This window comes from Paralichthys olivaceus, chromosome 20 (assembly GCF_024713975.1).
Source record: "Paralichthys olivaceus isolate ysfri-2021 chromosome 20, ASM2471397v2, whole genome shotgun sequence".
Taxonomy (NCBI): Eukaryota; Metazoa; Chordata; class Actinopteri; order Pleuronectiformes; family Paralichthyidae; genus Paralichthys; species Paralichthys olivaceus.
The window spans coordinates 13,250,373-13,267,887 of NC_091112.1; the positions used below are offsets into that span (position 1 = coordinate 13,250,373).

The 17,515-nt window shown below is 41.5% G+C and overlaps 1 protein-coding gene across 20 annotated transcripts in view; it reads left to right on the plus strand.

The window, feature by feature from the left end:
* The window catches only part of adgrb2 (adhesion G protein-coupled receptor B2), a 208,001-nt gene that overhangs the window by 154,823 nt on the left and 35,663 nt on the right, over positions 1 to 17,515 (plus strand). For all 20 annotated transcript variants that reach the window (XR_011239554.1, XM_069516268.1, XM_069516278.1 and 17 more), the window contains 6 exons: positions 6,778 to 6,881; positions 7,210 to 7,312; positions 7,739 to 7,889; positions 9,752 to 9,821; positions 11,881 to 11,947; positions 15,740 to 15,825. Coding sequence is in view for 19 of the 20 variants with exons in the window: in XM_069516268.1 (XP_069372369.1) it covers positions 6,778 to 6,881; positions 7,210 to 7,312; positions 7,739 to 7,889; positions 9,752 to 9,821; positions 11,881 to 11,947; positions 15,740 to 15,825 (581 nt within the window). In the remaining variant the exon portion in view is untranslated. The remainder of the gene's footprint in view (positions 1 to 6,777; positions 6,882 to 7,209; positions 7,313 to 7,738; positions 7,890 to 9,751; positions 9,822 to 11,880; positions 11,948 to 15,739; positions 15,826 to 17,515) is intronic.

Sequence of the window (17,515 nt, forward strand, 5' to 3'; positions counted from 1 at the left end):
GTGAACCATAGTGTGTATCAACAGATGGATGACATGAGTGCTTCCCACAATCAATCTACACCTGGTGGCTGGCTGCAGGAGCAATCATAAATTCCGTCTTCTTCATGTTAACTGACAGGACATGAACCTTTGAAGTTATTTATTTAACTCAAATTTTCACATTAAATTTTCTCAAAGATTGTTTCTGTAATTTCCGGTTGTTCTTATCACACTGTCGTATGTTCAATAGTAATTTTTTTCGTAAATTTGGTTTTGATTAGTTAGGATTAGCTAAGCTAGCAGCAAAAACATCCTGATTGACAGCTGAGACTGACTCAATATTGGTCGAGGGCATTTATCAGAGACCTCACTACCACAGCTCCATTCTCCGATATGTAATGCGTAGATTCCAAATGCACAAGATGTCAGTTTTCATATCCGGGATATTTTGGCTTCATTGCTGGCTATTGGGAGGAAGTGGAGACACTTTATTTACAGTCCATGATTTTAAATAACTAGAAGTGTTGCAGTCAGTTTTGCAGCGCTTCTATCACTATGGTTTAAAGTAGCCCTTGAAGAAATGCTGTATGGTGCCATATGTTCATACTTTGTGTTGGATCAGGGCTTTACTCTATAGCTGATATTCTACATTTAGCCTCATATAGCCGTGGAAACCTGAATCTTATTAAAAAAAAAGGCCAGCACTTGAAATGATGACTTTACAATTTAAGTCACTATGTCAGCCTTGTAGGTTGTCACAAACTGACAGGAGACTTATGGCTTGTCTTGAGGCCACTGGAGTCACAGTCTGTCAAGCTGAAACCTTGAGGGTCTGTGGAATTGATTCAGTTGAAGCATATCACAGGTCATGTTTACTTAGTGCTGTAACGGCTTAACAGGCAACCGAATACCAGGAACACTAGATTAGCACTACGTAGAACCTTGCCATAGTCTTCTTATGTGTACTATAGTGTAATTGTGTGCCTGATCCTATTTGGGAATAAATCGAAGCAAACGACCCCCAAAGGTAAATACCTTGCATTTTGTAAATGCCACCTTTTCAAGAATTATTCAGCATTTCACAAGGGGCATAACATTTCCTCAGCCTAAATGGGAATGTGAGACACCCCATAAAAACCTGCATATTGCAAAGAGTCTGCGAGGGCCTCATCGGACAAAATACAATATTGGTTGTATGATGAAGTGCCTGAAATTAAGTTTTTCCTGACAATGAGCTGTTGTTGCTGTGCAAGTTTTATCGTTTCTCTCAATAGCAAAAGCAGAATGTGATGTTGCTGCATAACATCTTAAGAAAGAGACACGGCCAAAAGCATCTAACTTTGACACACTGTTCACATAGTTATTTCAGTCATTTTTAATATGAAAAACTGATGAATGCAGATTTTTCAATTCTCAATTTCACCAAAACTTTATCTCACAACTAAAGACCATACACTATTTGTCCGTTTAGGTTCTTCTTATCACACTGGTGTATGTCAATGTGTTACTTTTTTCAGTAAGTTTGGTTTTGATCATTTACTTGATATTATACAAACTGGGTGAAACATGATAGACAGTTGAGACTGACTTGCGATTGCTCAAGGGCATCTATTGGCGGGGCCTGGCTTGAAAATGTCTTCAGTGCTAAATGGCTGTGTTCGTATCCTGTATATTTTGACTTAATTTCTGGATAGTGGGAGGAAGTGGAAATGCATTGTTCATCTTTCTTAACAGTCTATGCTAATCACCTGCAAATGCAATGACATTTCTCTCAGCTATTTTGGCAAATGTTGGATTCAAATTAAATAGGTTAATATTGAAGTGATTATACATACTTTAACATTGTTTAACATGTTGTCATCAGCATTGTTGGTCTGCTAACATGCTATCAGCCTTACAGTGCTGAAGTACAGCCTCACAGAGGTGCTAGTATAAAAGCAGATTTATTGTCTTTATGAATAATAACCAACTTTAAGTAGTTTCAAGTAGGTAGTTTTGTAAATCAATAACAAAATACCTATTTGGTATTTGTGTGATGAGAACTAGATAGAAGTTTCCAAGTCCTTCAGGATTTCATATTGGCCTATGAGATGTTACACAAACTCACATAAGTAGAATGGTGAATGCGGTGTTGAAGAATAATTGAAAATTAATAGAAAAATGGAAATATAGGATTTCATGGAAAAGAAGCAGTAACGCACAAATGGACATGGGGTAAAAGAGGAGAAGTGAAAGCTGGGGCTTGAGTAAGACATTAAGATGTACCGTTGGGAGGAAGTGGGGGAAGAATGGGAGACACGGAGAGGGAGGGAATGGTAGAGTGGAGGGAGGAGGAGTGTCAGTGAGAGGAGATAAGTAGGTTAAACTTCCTGAGCTGAAAATAGCTATCTTCTCCATCACATGGTAGCCAAGCTGCCCAGGGGAGCCTGGCCTTATACAGCAGAGCCTCAGCACACTCTTTCTAATCTGGTGTCTCTCTCTCTCTCCCTCCCTCTCCCTCCCTCTCTCTCTCTCTCTCTCTCTCTCTCTCTCTCCCTCCCTCCCTCTCTCTCTCTCCCTCCCCCTCGCTGTTTTTCTCTTTTCTCACATAATACGCATAGAGAAAAACACAGACACACAACTCCTACGACTGCAACATTATATCACTATATCTATTTAGGACAGGGCGTGTGTGTGTGTGAAACAATGTGCTGTGTGTGTGTTTGTATTTTCATTACCTCCATTGTAGCATCCTTCCACATTATGAAATTAGACACTGTCTCATTACACACTCATAATCTTACTGTACCAATTAAGAAATTACTGTTTGACAAATTGACATAATGAAGAGCTGAGGGACAATTTGAGGATGTATACTTTGAGGTAAAATTACAAGGGTTTAATTGATTCCATTTCTTGTCTGGCCGAGGCTAATTCAAGACAAACTAAAAGGGACGGAGAGAAAAATAAATTCAATAGGCTTCTTGCCATTGCCTGTGCAACCTTCATGTTTGATCTGTCAAGAAAAAACACAAATGCTTGCATATCCTTTGACCTTCCACTCACCATTATATCAAACAGAGCATCTTGTCTCTCACTCTCCTCCAAGGCCTCCCCCTAGATGCACACGCTAGTCATATCCCTTGTTCTCTTTTTTTGTGGGTCTCTCCTTTCTTACGAGGCGGTTTTGATTGTTTCACCTCCATTTTCATCCCAGTGTGTTCGCATGTGCGCCCGTATTGGTATTCCAGCCTATTCGGCTTTCCTCTGGAGAAATTGACTTCCTTTGATGGGCCACGGAAAACCACTAAAAGGGAGGCTTTGACTCTTTTTTCTTTCTCCCTATCTATTTCTTCTTCCCCCACCTACTATTCGCTCTCCCTTACTCGTGCTTAACTCTTCCCACTCCATCTCTTTGTCTGACTTGCTCTCTTTCTCCTTTTCAGTTTGCATTCAGTATTCTCTTCTGAAGTCTTCTCTCTAGCTTTCTTCCTCTGGCGTCAGCTCATCTTGAATAGAAACACGCCCCAATTCATGCGGCTTAAATACTGACTTTCGATTACTTGGCACATCTCCCTGGACGTGCCTTAGTGTGTGAGTATGTGCTTTATTTGGAGCAAAAGACACCTTGGCAGTATGTGTGTGTGTTCTTGTGTGTGAATCTTGGACATGAAAGTGAACGCTAGCCACCCTAGGAGGTAAATTGAGGTAAATTGTGTGATTGAGAATTTAAAAGCAGGCCAAACATCAAGCTCCTTTTAGGCACGGTGGGGTGTATGCTCTCCATGTAGCTTCATTTGTCTGCTCTTCATCCTTTCAAAGGTGCTTCTCGAGACAAGAAAAGTGCAGGTGCTTTGTACATTATGACCTAAATTTCTTAATTATGCACTGTAGTTGTGTCAACCCCTGTATATTTTGAAGTGATACAATGGGTCTTAATATTCCCATTCATTTTTCAGCAGCATTTGAAAACTTTGTGGATTAAATATATATCACTGCTGTCGACACGCAAATCGTATATGTTGATGCACTATTTACTCGTGTTAAGGTATTATAGGACTGGCTGGATCAATGTACCTCTTTTTCCTCCGACATTTCAAGACATTTTTTGGATGATTCTGCCACCGAGAAGGGGGTAAGACAATCAGGAGATCCTCCTCCACTGATCCCGTCTTCACAGTCTCAAATTTCTACTTGATGAGTGAGCGACTGTTGGGCGAGTTTTCGCTTGACTCAGCCCCATGCTGAGCACAGCTAAGCACGTGGAGCAGAAATGCTCGCTCGCAAGTATGATTTTGCGTTCACAGAAACTGCTCTGTGCAATGGTATCGTATGCAAGGGTATGGTTTTTTACATGCACAAATGTTATGAATATGCCATAGATCGGATTCAGCACCCTGTGAAACTGATGAAAAGAGATACGTTAGATTCAAATGCTGTAACTGTTGCTGCCCTCTTACTTCCATCTATGTTGATGGTGGAGGAGGTTGTGATAATGTACCTCTTAAGAAAAAGGCATAAGTGATTGTTAGTCCTTGTACCCACTCAAGGCGACATCATATCCGTACGCCCTCAGAAGATGTGCACAAATACAGATGGAATAAACTTAGAGTTCATTAAAAAGGCCCTGTCTCTGTCCTTATAAAAATCTAACATAGAGATATGTGAGCCTTTAAAGGTTGAGTGGTGTAGATAATGGATGGATGGATGTTTCATACAGGTAGTTCGTGCATTCTCAGCCTTAGCAGCTTGTTTGATTCTTAAGTCTTCATGTAAGAGTCACAGTGATTAGCAGTTAACTATAGTAACAATAATGAGGTCTGTAATGCTGGAATAGTCACATTAAAGTATTTTGGAAAGAGTTGGATGCCTCCATTGAGGAATGAGAAGTTAGACCAGACATTGAACTCATGAAACTTGCAAAATCTCCAGGATTAGATGGCTTCCCATCTGAGCACTATAAATAAACATATTGACACGCTGGCACCTAGTTTAACGAAATTTTATTCAGCGCCAATTTCAAGAGAGCAGCCCTCAAATACATTTGATGAATCTATCATTGATTCCCGAAAAGGATAAGGATCCACTGAGCCTAAGCAGTTTTCAGCCTGTCAGTTTAGTCCGTGTGGATTGTTAAGTGCATACTAAAGTCCTGGCAAAGAGGCTTGAGAATATTTTACCAGATAGTATTCATGGCGGCGAGCTAGGATTTGTGAAGGGGAGGTCATCCTCAGAAAACCTCACACGGTCTTATGTGGATGAGAGCACTGCAGTAGCAACCTTCTCCCCTGATGGAGAGAAGGCATTTGACAGGACAGAGGGGATTTTAAACACAGGTCATGGAACTTTTTGGGATAAAATTCTGTATTCTGACCATCGGTCCTCACCAATGGACCCCCTTTTATACCTTTTAGGAGGAATTAAGTAAGTAGATCCACTTTTGCATTCATTATTTCAAGAACCTCTTGCAAAAGGTCCATTTGACTGATTATTATTATATATATATATATATATTTTCTTTTTATTGTTTATTTTGAAGATTATTTTTGTTAGATTTGTGATTTCATGTTTGACTTATCCCAAAAATAAATATTCTTAAATGCTCCCAAAACAGGATTTATGCACTACTTCTACCAAATGACACCTTTTCATAGTGTAATTATGTTATATTATTTGGCTTCACCTGACAGACTGTTGTATTTCTAATTAAAGCTAATTGCATATAATTAGCATGCTATCATTTAAAAGGGGACTACCAAAGGGATTATAACCAAGGGAGTGTAACAGTTAATAAATACTGTAAGTGCAGAGCTGGAAATGTGCCGACAACTACTTCAATCTGTAAAAGACACAGATTTGGATTTATTCCCAATGATTTATCACTCTCCTCCACACATATGTCTATCTAACTAACAGCTAACCCGTTATGTTTTTGTTGTTGTTGTTTTGTATGGAAAATATACAGTATCACAGGATTTTGTATCTTTTGGTCACCTAATTGTTTATGTATTATATATGGTTTATATGCCAGGGACAGTTTACAAAAACAAACAGCGATCCAATGCAAGTATCATGTGTTCATAGCATATGCTAATTTGCAGCACCCATCAGCAGAATGGCTTTTGTGAAAATAAACTGAGAACTATAATACTCAATCGAGCACAAATATAGACAACAAACTCTATAAAAGAGACATATTTTGCTTTATTAGTGTGTGCTAGGGTTTTTTTTATGTAAAGGGTCTGCAAAGTTTAAAAAAAACTGCTCCTGAAGCTCCCGAGGCGCTCGGTCAATAAAACTTCTGCATCATCAGCCGACACTGGTATAATACCTGCCTATCGGCTTGTCTGGCACGGTGCCCAACAATGCCAGGTAAAGCGTGGGCAGAGGCAGACATTCATGCATTTGCAGGAGGAGGTTGACCAATCCCAACAGAGTGAGCCTGCTGGCCATTCAGAGCAGGAGGGGGTCTTAAAGAGACAAAAAGTAAACTTCGGACAGTCTGATGACAGTGACAAGTTTTCTCCACATCAGACTTCATGTAAACCTTTTCAAGCAATAACCCGAATTAAAATCATGAACCTCAGTGTGAGCACCATATGTCTCCTCAAGAGGAATGATGATTTCGACTTAGATTTGACTGACATGTTTATTTGCCATGAAGAAGAGGAGAATTACTGTCCCAGATGTTCAACTCCCACGTCCTATGGTTTCCTGTGTAAATTGTCATGTAGTATATCCCTTAGTCTGCTGTATGTAAAAACTATTATCTGTTTCCCCTCTCTGTTCCTCCTCTTCCCCTCCCATCACTCTATCCAGGACATGGGTCCTACCAGCATTCCCTCCGTGCCCCTGATGGTGGGCTGTGGAGTGTCCTGCACGGCCCTGCTCATCCTGCTGCTAATCTACGCTGCCTTCTGGAGGTATGACTACAAAAACCCACACATGTACACACAGGCACACACATACATGATGGTTGGCATGCACGTGTCTATATTCATAGCACTTCATGTGTGTCATCTGATGTGCCAAAAACCGCTGTGAGGCCCAAGGAACAAATGGTTCGATTGCAGCAGGGGGTGGCGATTCGTTTTTTTGGAACACGCATGACAGATGGCAAAATCAAGCTAATAACTCCAACGCCCAAAAGAGCTGCTGTTCAGTCCATCAATCTGACATTAATACTTATCTCACTCTCTCTCCCTCTCTCCCTCTCTCCCTCTCTCTCTCTCTCTCTCTCTCTCTCGGTAGGTACATCCGTTCGGAGAGATCGATCATCCTGGTGAATTTCTGCCTCTCCATCCTGGCCTCCAATTTGTTGATTTTGGTGGGACAATCTCAAACGCTTAGCAAGGTGAGGCGCTGATGCTCGCTCTGAAACTGCATTTTATCCAGTAAAACATGGTCAACACACTTATGATTCCGTGGGATGCTGCCAGAGAGTACGTCTTTAATAAAGCCTGGAATCAAAAGCATCAAAGAAAAAGCTCAGGGTTCATCAGCAGACTCAGCTCTCAAAGTGGAGGCTGACATTTCTGGCACAAAGCACTCAGAGTTGTCTGACTTAGCGGTGCATGGTGGTTATTATTGATAAAAATCAGGAACACATGTAGAGCCAGGTCCAACTCCTATTCTTCTACAATACATTCTTCAGCAGACTTCTGATTTCCCATCTTCCCTTGTTCTTTTTTGTTTTCATTTTCCTCTGCTGATTGGATGAACCATTATGACACCTCTTACAAGAACGAAATTTGAACAATTCTCTCTCTTTTCTCTCCAGGGCCTCTGTACTGTGACCGCCGCTTTCCTGCATTTCTTCTTCTTGGCGTCCTTCTGCTGGGTGCTGACAGAAGCGTGGCAGTCCTACCTGGCCGTCATTGGCAAAATGAGGTCGCGGCTCATTCGCAAGCGTTTCCTGTGCCTCGGCTGGGGTGAGCATCCGCACGCAAGGCACTTCATCACACTTCCACCAAACAATGGTCGCGTTGAGCTCGGTTTGAATTCAGTGTTTAGCTTTGACGTCAGGAAGTGGCAGAGTGAAATTCATCTGTTCATTTGTGTTTTGGTGTCTGCTGCTGTTTGAAATGTAAACTGTCTGCCTCTGCCCCGTGTGTGCCAGAGGATTGTCAGCATAGCAAATGAAGACGCCTTCATGAATTGGGTGCACTGTTGTGCGACAGAAATTGATCAGAGGGAGCAGAAAGACCGGCATACATGAAAATGTAACAGATTTATTATGTTGCAGTGTTTTTAAATTGTTGCATTATGCCTAACAACATTCATTTGCTCTGTTCTCGTCTATGTCCCATTTTTTCTTTGCTATGTGATAATCGCTAATTAAAGGAATTATTTTAATTTAGAATTAAAGACACTTAATGTTTTTTAATCAAATACAGCCAAAGCTCAGCAATAATTGTTCCGTGCACACTCACAGATGGTCACACTGTACAGTCAGGGTATGAAGGTAATCTCACCCCACACCTCTGTGCCACTCAGCCTCCAGGTCACTCTATTACACTGCCCTTTCACTGTTATACAATTTGAGGCAACCGGCAAAATGGATGTTGGGGGATAATCAAAACCTATGATAAGATCTGCACAACACTGGCAAGATGTTTTGAGATAGCCCTAGAAACACACACACACACACACCATCATTTCACCTGTTCATTTCACTTGATATTGATCCCACCAGTCTAATCTGCCAAGTTGCTGATGCCCTTACCTGATACAGAGCAGGGAGAATGTATAGATGTTGTACATTCAGAGATAGAGAGATACTGACACAGTGTGTGTGTATGTGTTTTAGGGCCTGTGTTTGTGTGTGTGTGTGGCAGCTGTAAGATTTGAACGATAGACTTACAAATGTTGGTGAAATGCATGAAAACAGTGATGAGGATCAAGCGGCTTATCCTCCTCGCGTCCATTTTGCAATTTTCTTCCCAAATGATGTGATTGGAATCAGTTGCCATGGAAACAGGCAATTCAGGGTGTGATTGGATCTTTGTAAGATTCGAGTGATGCCTGACGTGTTGATGTGTGTTTACTGTGTTGCATGTCGGTAAATGCGATTGATCGATGTTTTTGTTTGTCTAATTGAAACTTTGCACATGCTAGTTAGGGGACCGGCCTGGCTCCTCACCATCTTATTTGTTAATGTTAATGTGACTTTTCTCTAATTGCTTTTCATTTGCAGCCATAATCACAGCTTTGTTAATTACATGAATATTTCAGAGCCAAGCTCATTACAGGCCCAACATATTTCCTTCTTTTTCTGGCACGCGCTCTGTGACACTCACTCTCTTTCACTCTCATTTTCACACACACACACACACACACACACACACACACACAGTTTGCTTGATTTAGCTAATTAATGTATGACTTATTGACCACTCTGAGCAATATCTCACATTTTTATAACCTCCCCCAGCCTCACTTGCTCACATACTCTGCACACACCCCGTGGGTCACACAGGGCAGTGTCAGTGTACACAAGACTGTCCTCATGATGAACTTGAATCAGAGCCCATTTTTCATGCCTGTAGCCTTCATGTCAGGGATCACATGCAGAGCCCACAGGATCACCTGCAGAGCTCTCCATCAGTTCCACTCACATAGGCATGTCTTGCATGCTATTGCACGGCTGTTTAGCATTTGAATTGAAAGAACCATATGGAGTTGTTCACACCGGAGAGTTATTTGGCCAACATGCTTCATCGCCACTCTTCAGTCTCGCTGTTATTCTTTGTCTCCCCTTTTTGATGTTTCTCTCTCTGCTCCTCCTCTGCAGGTCTTCCAGCCCTAGTTGTAGCAGTGTCGGTGGGTTTCACCAGAGCAAGAGGTTACGGCACAGCCAGCTAGTGAGTACCACAGCAGGTTTTTACCTCTGAGTTGTGTTTGGATGAGCTGGAGGCTGGATGAGCTTAGAGTGCTCTCCAGTTTTCCCTGTCCTGTTTGAGATGTTGGCGTCCCAAAAGTTTCAAGCTAATGCAAAGGAGACGGTCATTCAGTCAGTCAGCTTTGCCATAAATGACTGAATCTGTTAAGCCAGGATGATACATTATCTTTTCTATCCATCCAATTTCTATACACACTTATTCTATCACAGATGAACTAAAGAATCTCCCAGCATGAACTTAACCAAATGCAAACACGTACTAGAGTGTCCTAATTTAATGGACATGAGGGGATTACAACTCACATTATGCCTTTAATATGACAAATGTTATACTTGAGACACATTAAACGACTGCAAAGCAATTTAAAGTAAGGGAGGAAAACTTGAAAAAGATTTTACACCTCAGGGACTTTAAAGTAGGAGAAAACATCCTGAGGTCTCATTTATAAGAGTTCAATGGTCAAAAGCTCTCCAGCTAAATCTGCTTCATCATCAGCCCAGAATCACCTGCAAAAACAAGTTAATAATCAAAATGTGTGATGATGATAATGGCAACTCAGCAGCTCATGTATCAAACCCAATTCCACCTGTTGTCGTTCCTTCAATTTTAAAAGTGTGAAAGTGCGAAAATATTTTTAATATATCATGGCTATAAGATTAAAATTAGTCTCATAGAGGTGGGATTTTTTTCTGCTATATACATTCTGAAAAAAACCCTCCTGGCCAAGAGGGTATCAGACTGAATAAAAACATGTAAAAGATGATTACAAATGTGTTCTCTCCTCTTTACTGAACATCTCATTAGTATGTGGACTGTAAGAGGCTTTTGGGCTGTGTGTTTTTCCTCCTGTGCTTCCTCTTTATTGAGCAGCAATTAAGAGAAACAGTGGGGTTTCAGTTTGCTCTGATGACATCACCAGAGGACACATTTAAACTCGTTAATTCTCAGTAGCTTTCACACCGAAGACCATGAGCAGTGTGAGGATGTGTTTTAGGTGGTGAACATAATAATGTTGCTCAGCTCTGAGGGCAATATTTACAGAAACAGGCACTTACCTACCCATAGAAATGACTGCTGCATCGCTCACTGAGGCCACTCCAGTAAATGGGTTATTTAATTGGTTGCTGTGGTTAAAGCAACACGTTGCAACTTTTTCACATCTTAAACTAACAGCTTCAAAATGAGTTCAATGAGACACTGAGAATGATGCCACTTTCATTCCCTCGCCTTGAATGCCTTTCCATGCTCCATGTAACTTAAGCGGGTACAGTTTCCTGTGAGTAAATTGCCAGAATCTGACCCAGCAGTAGATAAGTCAAAAAGTTTTGGAAGTCAGTAAATTCTCCAAAATTCATCAAGGAAATATTTGGAATTGGAAACATTTTCTAAAGAGAGTTTGATTGATTTGTTACAGCAGGGGCTTTTCTGATACAGGAAGCCAGGGATCATGGGTAATATCCACCGTTAAGTTGTGTTGAACATACTATATGAGGTAAATGCTTCAATCAACAGATAGACTTAGTTTTTTCTCTTCAAGTAAACCACTTAATCGCTCTGACATTTGGCTGCAGAGAGCGCTGTTGCCCTGTGAAAGTTACATACAAGTTTACCATTACGATACTTTAAAAGTTTCTATGGCCGGCTGTCGCTCAGGAGCTAGAGTGGGTTGTCCACTAACCAGAAGGTCATAGGTTTAATGCCCAAGTGACCCTGGGCAAGACACTGAACTTTAAATTGCCGCTGTCGGCTGCTGTTAGTAATGTGGGATAGTGCTGCATATAGATGCAATGTGTGGATGGGTGTACGCTAAAACTACGATAAAACACTCTGAGTGGACGTCAACACTAGAAAAGTGCTATAAAAATACAGATATTTTACAAACTATTTATATAGTGTGGCTTTCAGAACTCACAGAAAGTACAATGCTTGACCTGAATGTAGTGAAGTGATATTTCACACCAGTATTTCTGTTTATACTTTTTTGTGCATAAAATTCTTCTCTGCACTTCTTCTCCTCCAGCTGCTGGTTATCCTTGGAGGGGGGTCTGCTTTATGCCTTCGTTGGACCTGCTGCCGTCATCGTTTTGGTGAGTCTGCCCGATCTCTCTCTCTCTCCCATCACGAGACTCCCTCACTTTTCAGCAGAGCCAGCCTCCCTGCCTCACCCGTTGCATTGTGTAGCCCTCCAAATGTTTTTTGCTAAGTTAGCCTCCGAGCGAAGAGCTTCAAAGCGGCTCCCTGTTGACCTCTGAGATTTCTCCTTTCCCTTAACTCCCACGTGCACATGTGAGCACACACACCCGCGGTGTACACGACAAAATGATGAGTTGAGAACTTTGATCCTTGAGTTGAAAATGTCAGCTCAAAAAGCAAAATATATTCCAGCAGACAGGAGCTGCAACACATGTCTGGACTGAGTTGTAGCCCAGCAGCTACAGCTCTCACTCATATGTACTTTTCAAGTATGAGTCACTGTACCAAGTATATTTGAGGCTGATTTTTTTTAACGTATTTTCAGACAAAAATATGTGACTAACAGTCTGCACCACAGTTAAGATATTATTTTCTGTGTTTGCCTTTTTAAATTGCTTTAAAACATATATTTATCAACAAGTAAATATAGCTCTATATTGTCCTGCTGAGGGCATTAATTGCATCTCAGTGGTGTATTATCCAGCTGTTGTTGTGGCTGCTTCTAGGATTAGTTAATTTCATTTTAATGAATCCCAAGGTGAATATTTTCACCACTAAGTTTAATAAGTCTGGATTTTTTGGGTAATTGCTTCTACCAGTGGTGTGCTGTGGCTTTTACCCATAGGTAAGCAGAGCTGCAGAACATGTGATTAGCAGAAAGCTTAAGATTAATACGATGGCAACAAAAGAGAACAGAATGAAGTGGCCTGGGTGTTGTAAATTGAATACATATTAAACATTAAGGTGATGTAATTAAGTCTAGAGATGTGTGTAACTGTGATGCGGACCAGGGTATTTGAACAGACCACTGACAGTTGTGCAAAATTAGGGCCCTTATATAGGTTCAAATGTAACATGATATAATCCTGTTGTTAATAGCTGTATTCCATCAGTGCTGATAGTGGACTAGAATATGTGGATCTACCTGCCACGGTATGCCTGACAACTTGTTCCCCTCAACACACCCTGTCAATCAAGCTAATTTGTTATATGTGCTGATACCCTCGTCGCACACGTTGAACTTGAACCTGCAATAACGATTTGATCAAATCCAACATGAGTTGGTTGTCACCTGATTTTCATTGTTTCTGTGGAGACTATTTTAGTTGCACCACATTACACCTCAACTCTCCATCTTCACACATAGTGGCCGAGGGGATTAAGAGCTTCAAACTAAGTGAGGCAATATAAGTTGCAGCGTTACTGCTTCGTCTTAATACTTAGGCAGGAAAGACTGTTGAGATCATTTTGTGTAAATACAGTTACCACATGCCGGCCCATACTTTGCCAATAGGACATGGTCACACACAGAAAAATGGCACAATAGAATATAATAGAATGGATTTTTTTTCCATCAAAGAGGAAAATTATCTTTTGCTCACCAATAAGCGAGCAACAACATGAAATGTTTCAGGTGGAACATGCAAATTCACCACTAAATTCTACACGGAACCTTTAAAGGCTACACAGTCAGACAATACTGCATATAGCAACCAAGAGTCAGTGTATTTTCCTTTGAGTGAAGATATTAATTGTTATTGAGATTTAAATCACCCACATGGTTGGGATGTTTAAATTTTGCAATTGTAAAATTAGGAAGAAATAGAGTTTTGGTTTTAAAAACTTTTATGTTTGAAAAGTCAAAGCTTGCAGCCGCCAAGAAAAACCAAAGGACATTTATTCTTTTAAGTTGTTTATCAGTGTCTGGTGTTTGTTGGTTTGTTTCCAACTTTCCTTCATTCTTGCCTCCACAATGTTGATGCACTGTACACTCCACACCCCAGCTGTTACGTGATGGTCCCAACCCCCCCGGTGTTGTTGCTGGGGCCCCACTCTAACAAACAGCTGTAATGAGAGCAGGCCGTCGGGCAGAGAAACACAGACCTTCCCGCAGGACCCTTCTCTAATTAATGAACCTGGCCCTGGGCAAATAGCAGAGCAGGACGATGCTGACTCACAGAGCCGTGGCCAGACATGACAGGCATGACAATAGCGCTATCTGGCACATCGTAGGTAGTTGTCTGCAGCAGCACACGAGAGGGAATGAGATCATAGGGAGTGTTTCCAGCAAAGTGTAGAAGCTGCCAGATGTACCAAACCATTAGATGCAGCAAAGGAATAGGCTCCGAGTGTAAATCCGGCTTCTGCAAAAGCTGCAAAAACTGGAATTTCAACTGACCACATGAAAGTCAGACCTGAACTTCTCAACCACTCAGCTCTTTCCTTAGGATTTCTTGCAAGTGTGTGTAATATCTACAAAGAGAGATTTTCCTGCCCTGGCTGGAGGCTGCTGTTGGTGACAGATGAAGGAAGGAATCCAAGCAGACATTCAGTTTAGGACCTAGATAAGGAAAGGAATGCCTTGCATGCACATTTTACAGCAGGGTTTTACCAGAATGCACTGAAAAGCATAACTACACAAACACATGAGTGATTAAGCAGAAAGTCTGCAGAGGAACACTTACACGATGTAGGAAAGACTAGTAGGGAATGTCGCAAATCATGGATTATTATGAGCATGTCGCCAGCATCGGAAATCTCCCAGATGGAGCGGATTTGAGAGTAGAAGAGGTCGGCAAGACTTGTGTCAGATCATGTGCGTGTGTGTGCCTAATAGAATCTGTATCACTGGTTCACTACGGCCAGATGTTTGGCCGGCTTAGCGATGGGTTTCTCATTAGGAGCCCGGATGAGAAGCGATCAGTGTTTTAGATATTTTTTTAGATATTTTTAAGGTGTTCCCCACAAATGGAAAAAAAATTGCTTTCATTGATCACAATAACTGCACAATGTTTTCTTTGAACTGCAGCACTTACTGAAAGGTCACGACAACTAATACAATCTAATGGGCCTGTTCCAGAAATGTCATACACTGTCATATCACAGTTATGGATGGATGTCAGGGAGAAGGCACAGATAATTTGGGAAGATGAATGATGATGGGAGTGAGGATATTTTTTTTCCCCGACACATTTCAAATGTTTCAGTTCTGGTTTGGTTTAAAATAAACACTGAATTCATTACGTTAGACTTTGAATGAAGTGTGTTTTGCAATGTTAAAATGACTTCTGTTCTGAATGGAGTTTGGTGGGTTGTGCGAGTGTGGCAGAGGGGCTGTTTGTGGTTTGAAGAGGAAGTAAAAAGAGATCATACCTTTTCACATAAAAAGGTCGACTCACACTTGCAACATAAAACTTCACCACTAGATATCACTAAATTCTACATACTGTACCTTTAAAGCAAAGCACAATTTAAAGCTAATGTTAAAAATCAGTGTACAAGAGTAAGATGCTGTCGTATACAGTGTTTAGGGAATTTGCTCCACTTCCTCTTTAGATGTTTGAGCCGATAGTTTTTCATTAAGGCAAACATTATAGATTTACTGTGGGTAATAACTGTGGACTTGGGGATGTCTGTACTGAATGCTCTCTGTTTAAAAACCTCATTGAGATGAGCTGAATACAAGTCAGCCTGGGAGCCCTGACAGCAGGAGCACCGTCACTTTCAGTCCGTATGTATGTGAGACAATTAATGAGTCATCTTCAATCAGCGGAAACATTGAGAGAAGAAATAAAGCAAAGCTGCCGTGCATGAGCCGAATCCCTGACGGCAGGCACGTCTGTTACAGCAATTCTGATCAGACTCCCCTCTCTTTCTCTCTCTCTCTCGCTCTCTCTCTCTCTCAGGTGAATATGCTCATCGGAATCGTGGTGTTTAACAAGCTCATGTCTCGAGACGGCATCTCTGACAAGTCTAAAAAGCAGCGAGCGGGGTGAGTTAATTTCCCTAAAACCCTCTGCACACACACAAATACACACATGCGACTTCCTCATCCATCTACATGATTCTTGGTGGGACATGATGGCAAACTCGCTGAGTTAGATCAATTCTTACTCTTTGTCAGACACAAACTCGGGGGGGAATACTTTCAAGGGTCTGAAAGCATGAGAGCATTCCCTCCCGAGGATGTTGTACACCTTTCCTCCCGAGCATGTTGTACACCTGTGCTTTGCATATAAAAAAAAAAAATACACAACTCAATTTGGCAACAAAATAACATCTGCTGCGTTTTGTTGCTCTGTGATTTCTATCATCCATCACGATTGCTCCTATAAATACAGTGTTTCCATCTATTGTGCGTGACACAGGTGAACGCTGTGGATATGAAGATCAATGGCACATGGAAACTTAATTATGAACTGTAAACACTGGGATAATGTGGATGAAACCGTATCGAAATCCTATGAGATTCTCCTCCACAAACATGCACACACGATACCCGTGCTGTATGCATACTGCGCATGTAGCACACGCATGCATGTGCATCCACCTGCAGCATTACTTCAATGCAGTCGGCGGCTGTTCATCATCTTTCACTAATCCGACGAGTAGAGACCTCGGGAGCTCTCGCAGCCAAATCCATGTTTTCATTTCCATACCTATTGATCCCATTGTTTTCCCTGTCTCCTCTCCTCTCCTCTATTCTCCTCTCCTCTCCTCTCCTCTCCTTCACGCACCGTGTCTGTCTCCTCGCACAAATTGAAATTGATCATTTGTGCGTTGCTGCAAGGGTTAACGGTGCAGATTGGCTCTCTGGGGGGTTGATTGGCTTTTGTTGCCCGCTGATGCAACCAAGATTAAACCAGCTAATGTGTACAAACATATTTACACACACAAACAAGTGTACCCTCCTTTGTTACGGGAAAAGTCCTCGGTGTTATCCGAGTTTTAAGCACATTTCCTCTCAGGTTTCCAGAAGTGAATGCATTGAAATCAAGCACACACACACACACACACACGCACACAATAGTTGGTAGTGTTGCTAACAGGACAGGCTGTCATTAGCGTAATGTATTTCCTTATGAAGCCGTGGGGATGTGGCTGGCACTAAGGCAATGAGCTGTGATGGCACGCTAATGTAGCATAGCCCGTGCACGGCCCCATCATTCTTCACTCGCAACACACACTCTCACACACACACACACACACACACACACAAATACACAAGCTGTTTCTGTCCTTCTGAGTAGTCAACTGTAAGTAAACAACCAAAGGAGTCGTTTTCATTAAAGCTTCATCGTGCACAGTCACACAGATAAATAAGACACACACACACACACTCACACACACACACAGTGCGGTGGACTAAGATGCTCGACGTACTTCCTGTCTGTCTCACTGTAATCTGTTAGTCCTCATGACTCTGCTGTAACATTGCGATGTCCGTCTCTCACGTTCTCTCTATGCTTGCTCTGAATCAATCTTTGTATTCTGATTGTTTTTATTTCCATTACTGCTACATTTTTATGATCTGGTTTTAATTTGCCTGTCTTTCTTTCTTTCTTTTCTCCCCCCTCCCCCTGTTTTTTTTTTCTTTCTTCCACCACTCCCTCTCTTTGTTTGTGTTTTTTTTTTACTTTCGTCTTTGTTTCGTGTTTGCAACACCTGCTCATTCACCTGTC